At 36.2% G+C, this 7,014-nt stretch overlaps 1 protein-coding gene across 6 annotated transcripts in view; it reads right to left on the bottom strand.

Moving 5' to 3' along the window:
• Window positions 1–988: 988 nt before the first annotated feature.
• The window catches only part of DDHD1 (DDHD domain containing 1), a 76,570-nt gene continuing 70,544 nt past the window's right edge, over window positions 989–7,014 (bottom strand). For all 6 annotated transcript variants that reach the window (XM_066343857.1, XM_066343858.1, XM_066343859.1 and 3 more), the window contains one exon: window positions 989–3,775. In XM_066343857.1, the coding sequence (XP_066199954.1) occupies window positions 3,594–3,775 (182 nt within the window). In that variant the 3' untranslated portion in view covers window positions 989–3,593. The remainder of the gene's footprint in view (window positions 3,776–7,014) is intronic.

Raw genomic sequence — 7,014 nt, 5'->3', positions numbered from 1 at the left:
TCTCAGTCTGATGTTCTATCCTAGGGGTTGGGAACCTATGGTTCACGAGCCAGATGTGGCTCTTTTGATGGCTGCATCTGGCTGGAGACAAATCTTTAATAAAGAAAAATGTTAAAAATATAAAACATTCTCATGTATTACAATCTATTCATTTCCTACCACTCATGTTAATGGTTGCGGGTGGCTGGAGCCAATCACAACTGTCCTCTGGGACAACATCAAACTTTTATTGGATAATGCGTAAGGTACACAGGTCGTTGTATGGCTCTCACGAAATTACATTTTAAAATATGTGGTGTTCATGGCTCTCTCAGCCAAAAAGGTTCCCGACCCCTGCTCTATCCACTGCACCACTGCCTGGTCAGGCACATCATCATGTTTCTTCTTCAACTCTATTTCCATGCTAACAAAAAATTATTCAAAAACAGTAAGACATACACTCATATTCGTTTTCTCAATGTCCAAATGACTTATTAGTAGCTGAAAAGACAGAAATATGAACCATGCTAAGTAATCAAAAAGCAATTCAATTATTTTCCCTCAACTAAAGGCCTCATAATGAGATCTCTAGGCTTGGCCGGACTCTGCTGGGACACCGCACTGTGAACTTCTTTGGTCCTGTCTGCTCTGTGGGGAAACACAAGGCTGGGACTGGCTTGTTAAATAAATGCCTTGCAGAGCAGGACGCTTCAGCCTGCAGCAGGGACACAGAGAAAAAACGAGGATAAATGTTTGCACATCACTGTCTTGAGGGCTTCTGTAGAACATGTTCAGTGTGAGAGCTTCCAGAGGCTGACAGATAATGTCCCACAGGAAGAAATAAAACACAAGATTCCCAAGGCTTGCTTCATATATAAAGGAGTAGTTCTTGGAAAACTGAGGACATTTTGTAATTATGATCTAAAACACAGTTGTGACATAAGTATACTTACTATTTAAAATAAAGTGATGAACAAAAGGCTCTAGCAAAGGCTAATTTTAAAGTAAAAATAAAGCAAGATTTAATCCAAAACATTCTCAAGTTTACATAACTTCTGTAAACCTAAATGGATTAAAATTGAACGATCTGACCAGTGCTCAGAAGAATCATCATAGCATGTACACAAAATAGAGAATAAAATTTTAATGGTATCAAAAACAAAACTTTTTAGTACTTGCTGGAATAAAGTTGCAAAATATTAGTACTTGCTGGAATAAAGTTGCAGAATGTTACTCAGTAACTGACTTAGCTTCTAAATCAAGCTGAAGTTACACATACTCTGTATATTACTTGAGTATATACAAGTACATTCCATGGTAACATGCAGACGGGGAAACAAGAGTACTTACTGTAAAATCAAAACTGCCATCTCTGCTGATGAAGTAATGAATTGCAAACAAAACACCTATCCAGTAATACTGAATATCTCATTTTGAAAAGGGTGTTTTGAGTGTTCTTTTCAAGGATTCAAATTCCATGTGGTTAAACTTGATTCTTTTTTCTCAATATGAAAAAAGGGGTGCAGATATATTCCTACGGTTAAGGAATATAATTTTCTTTTTACTCAATTCCAAATTAAAAGGTTGATAGACTTTCTTCCGAGGTAAAAAGGGCTCTTCACATTCTAGTGGTTGAGAATGAATTCCTTAAAGCTCTTAGGCATTTGAGTGTCGTACCACCCACAGCAACGTATGCTCAAGTACATTTAATAACAGTCATACGAGATACAAGTTTAATTTTCCTGAGAACTAAATTCGACCTACGAATAAAGAGGGTATGAAAATGACCTGAGTTCACAGGAATCTCTAAATTCAAAAGAGATTACTTCACCTTTGCTAAGATCTCATCAGAAGCCTTTTATAGCAAGGGTTTCTTGGTCACATATTTGGTCATGGAGCCTTGGAATCTTTTTAAACACTAAAAAGAAGTGTTTTATGTTGTGCAAATTCAATGAAAGGCCAAAATAGACAAGAGGACTGATGTGCTGAGTAAAACCCACAAGTAAGCCACAGATCCCACTATCTTATAAAGGAGAAGGTGACATGTGCAAATGACCAACTGTGCCCCCAGTCTGACCATCACAGGGAAGCTAAGAAAAATCCTTGTACAATAAGCAAAGACAGCACCTTAAGTGGAACCTAGTGGAAGCCACTCAGAAGTGAGGACTGGTTGTGGCAGAGATGGCTACTGGTCCCCTCTAGGGAGCTCTTCCTTTTGTGTGAGAACCCAAGAATGTGTAAGACACCGTAGAGATGACTGGTTTCACAGTCATTTCTCCAAATTACGTACTGTGACTTCTGTTATTACTGTCTGCAAACTATTAAGAGGTAACATGTGAATTATTAGTCTGATATGAAGAATATGGTCTGGCTTCAATCTGAGCTCTTCTGACTTGCTCTGTAATCTAATTCAAGGCACTTCACGTATTTTGGTGCCTTAGTATATTACCATGTAAGGTGAGAATAACACTTACTTACCTCAAGGAGCTTCTACATAGATTACTGAATTTTAAAGCACTTTGAGCTCCTCAGATGAAAAGCACTGTGGAAATCATTATAGCTAAGGAAGACTCTTCTAATGCCTCGGAACCCTGATCTGTTCTGCCTTACATCTTAACCATGTTTTCTTAAACACTTCTAAAATAAAATGTTAGTGGCACTCCATCCCTTTATATATGTTTGGCACATAGATATTTATATATTTAAAATAGTTGTCATACTCCCGAATCCAAAGAGGTTTATGAAAATTTCCAATAAAGTTGATGTGTACTCATTATGGAGTACTCTGTTTAGAAAACTTTAGCATTCTGAGGTACACGTGAAATAAAAAGTACAATTTTTTCAAAATAATTCAACTAGTGTTATTTGTGTGAAACTACAAGTTTTTAATGAAAAAAATACTCAAAGTATGCCACAGTGTCTATATATTCATCTGAAGAGTACAAAGATGATCTTTTGGGGACAAAACTGGTCTTAACAGTATAGAAAATAAATGTGGTTCTTAAATTTTTCAAAGGAAACATTAAAAAAGTAATGTTTCATACATTGAAATAAAATAATTAGAGGTAATAAATTATAAATACAGTTCAAATATTATTTCTTTTTTATCATTAGTTTTGCTAAACAAATTAAATTCAAAACACTTAAATGTTATAATCTTTCAAAGGAACCGTGGAAATGGAAGCTTCAATGATACTGACTCTTGATCTCCATATAGAATACGTTAGATCTTGACCACTTTATATTTATAACATATTTTGGTTAATATATTAGATTCAATCCATTAATATGCCTTTATATTGGTGAAATTAGATTGTGATTTATAACCCTGCAGTTCACCCAAATGTTCCTTACTTTCAAGTTTTGCTTCATTCTCTGAAAGGGGGGTATATGTCTGTCAGACTCATAATTAAAATGATGATAACTGTAAATTTACTTCTTTTGGACTGAAAAAATGTTTTGTTTCTTAAACAAAATAAAGTGCTTTTAAATTCAAATATTTCTTGCCCTAAACAAAACTGAAATATACTTAAACTTGAAATCTCTGTATCTTGACACACATATTTTAACAGAAAAAAAAAGTCAGTATTGGGCCACTAATGTCCTTCAAGAGTTCAAATTGGATCTAAATTGGGTTTTGCATTATTGTCGTGCTCATGTTTGTACATGAAGGTTAAAAGAAAGAGGGCGACATCCAGGGACGACCAGTAGGCAGTATGTGACGTGACAGCTGACCAATAGCGGCTCTCCACAAGTCCTTCTCGGAGTTCAAAATCAATTCTGTGATCCAATTCCACTAAAAGAAAAAAAAAATCCATCAAGTGAATAAATATTACAATATGATGGGTTCTATATAGACTTACTAGAGTTGAAGGTAAAAATTTAGCTAATAGAAGTGATTCTCCTAATGATAGATTTGTACATATATTTCAAAGTGACTTTTCACTCTAATTGTATGGGGAGAACACTCAAGAGAGCCTTATTATCTTAGGATTCTATATGGTGAGTACTTTCCTTTGTATGCCCAGATTAATATGAAATAATAACAGAACAACAAAAAAATTCATTTAGGGCCCAGGCAGAGTAGCACAGGTGGTTAGAACGTCATCCTGATATACCAACGTTGCAGGTTCTATCTCTGGTCAGGGAACATACAAGAATCAACCCATGAATGCATAAATAAATGGAACAAATCAGTGTTTCTCTCCTTAATCAATTAAAAGAATTCACTTGGTATTAAAGAGTAGATTTGCGTTAAAGAAACTAGGCTCAACTCCTGGATTTCCTTTTTAAATTTTCTGTCTAATCTGTAAAATAAGAAAAGCAGCCCTCCTGCAGAATTATGGTCCAGGCTTACTTGTAATATCTGTGGGAGTGCAAGAGGTCACTAGAGGTCCCTTCTTTGGGGAGGCCCTACACATTGACTGGCGCTGCAGGGATATGCTAGAAGATAATGTTTTTATAGCTGCATGTCTTCTTCCCCACTTGGCCGAACTCCTCAAAGGCAGCCTAGATTCTGTCCAGTCAGTGGGGCCTAACATGTGCCTGGAACATACACATGCTTCGTGAATGTGTGTTGTGGTTCAAGCTGAAGTGGGAGGAAGACTGCTGATCCTTGAGAGGAAAGATTTCATTTATAGCAGTGCTGCACTAACACAATTCAGTGAGTCAATGAAATCCTTTCTAACCCCCACAGAAAGTCCTTGCAATACCCATTAGAGCAAAATCCCCTTAAAAAATCAAGGCATTTAATAAATCCTTAGAGAGAAAACACTTAAAAAATGATATTTTGATCTTCAGGAACTAACTTCTCTGAAACTGTCAGTGAGCCATACGGTATTTTTGAAGGGTCCACCTTCAAAACAAAAAATACTCAAATCACTACCAGACACTCAAAGTCTGTTCTTTGTCCAGAATGCCAGAGGATGTGAAAAGTAAAACTGCAAAAATTAAGGAGGAATTTGGAGAAAAAGTTGGGTTTTGTTTTACACTGAGAATTTGGTACTTGCATGCAGGAAACTATGTCACACTAGAGAATGATTTCATATATATGTTTCACTAATACTTAAACATCTGTTTTGTGATAATACCATTTGGTGACTTAAAAATGCATATATAGTTGGTGCTTCTCTATCCAATTGTTCTTTTCTGATAAGAAATGTCCATGGACCTATCTATACCGTCTCAGGCAAGGTTTATACTTCAACAGCATAAAATACCTATTAGGTTATTAAACCATTTGTAAGATACACTGACATAGACGTTTATAAAATTTTTTAAACTGTTACTTTCCTCATTTAAATTATGATAGGCTAATCCATAAATCAGAAATAGATGGAATCCATCTCGGGACTGTGGGTAGTGACGTCTGACTCTTACATCTTCTGCACTCCATGGACCTTTGTGCTAGGTTTGTACGTATGTTCTGACACAACAGGCAGGAAGACGAAAGAAGAACTGGAATTCTCAGCATGATGAGGAAGAGTCAAGGTAAAGTTAGTTATAAAGAAAAAAAGGAGAAAAAAGGGGAGAAACAGAGGAGATGGGAATCATATGCATTAATACTGGTGAAGACCACAAAGTGTAAGTTCTAAGAATTCACTTTCAAATGTCACTGTAGAATGTCTTACTAGTCCAACAGTCTTAAGTTGAATTGTGTTAAAGTCAAAGAGAGATATTTTTTTGTTATGACAAGTGTTATTTGGCTCTGCTTTAATTTCATGTACCTGAAATTTATTTTTAGTGTGCTATTACTGTCATACAACACTGCCTTTCACAGACTAGACACTAAAATGCTTAATTTAATCATCATCCTATTATGTGTCCTTGTTACTCTTATCAGCTATTGGGACTTTAATAAAAGTGCTGTTAACTGGTTGGCTTTCCCTTTCCCTTTCTATCAATGTTTATTGTAGGTTGTCCCTATCAAAATGGGATCTGGGTAGCCAGCTTATACCTGATGCAAATATGATAGTCTCTCACCTTCCTTAAAATGTTTAACCCAGGCAGTCTGGCTGCTGGTGTGGTTAACTTCACACTAGTGTTGATTCTACAGGTGGATGGAAAGAGCTAGTTGGGCCTGTGTCTCATCTTTTCTCTCTTGTTTATACAGATCACAGTTTCCCAAGGGACAGGTTCAACATGACAGCATCACTTTATACAGGGTGGGACAAAAGCAGGTTTACAGTGGTGAGTCCGTGAAACACAGTTTATTGTTATTATTATATTATTTTCCATCTGAACAACTGTAAACCTACTTTTACCCCACCCTGTATGTGCTATGAGATGTGCTGTTGGCCAAAGTGGCCCAAGTCTACATGGAGCTGCCTTGGACGGACTTCTTCCTGATTACCAGACCGAGAACAAGGAGCACCACACAGGCTGGCAGTTTCTCCATTTCTCTCACTGAGTTAGGGGAAAGAGAAAGGAGAATAGAAAATCATCACTTTGTCCTTCTCTCTGTTTCTTGGGTGTCTAAGTTTTAGAATTCTTCTGTTCACAAAGAAAAGAGTAAGATTCCTGAATGGTTGAAGAAAAGTAAAATGAGAAAAAAAATGTCAGCTTTTAACAATCATCAGCAGTTGCTAAAACATGGATTATTTTCTTTCCTGGGGAGTCAGGCATATGAACATGTTTCCCTCCCTAGTCCCCAAGCAAACGTCTACACTTTACATAGTAAGAAGGTAAAGTGTCACCAATACTGTGCTTTTATCAGAGAATTCTTTTGTGCACAAGGCTTGTCAACATGGATATGGTATTAAAGAAATAGCATGAACAGAAAGAAAGCATCTTAGTATTAAAATGTGTATTAACCAGACGGGTTACTACTATTTAGAGGAAGCATCTTAACTTCCCTAGGGAGAAATTTTTACAAACTTGATAAATCTTAAAAGTTATCTTATTTGTAAGTAATAATTATGGTCATAATTGCATGATTTGTGGCTCCTTGTAGACAGCAAGAAAAATAAAGTACTAGCAAAGAAAACCGTGTTTTTAAATGATTGGTGAAAGATTCATTTGTAGTAAGAAAGATTA

Source organism: Saccopteryx leptura, chromosome 6 (assembly GCF_036850995.1).
Source record: "Saccopteryx leptura isolate mSacLep1 chromosome 6, mSacLep1_pri_phased_curated, whole genome shotgun sequence".
In the NCBI taxonomy this organism is placed as follows: domain Eukaryota; kingdom Metazoa; phylum Chordata; class Mammalia; order Chiroptera; family Emballonuridae; genus Saccopteryx; species Saccopteryx leptura.
The sequence above is the reverse complement of the archived record's forward strand: the minus strand, read 5'-3'. Positions and strand labels throughout refer to the sequence as shown.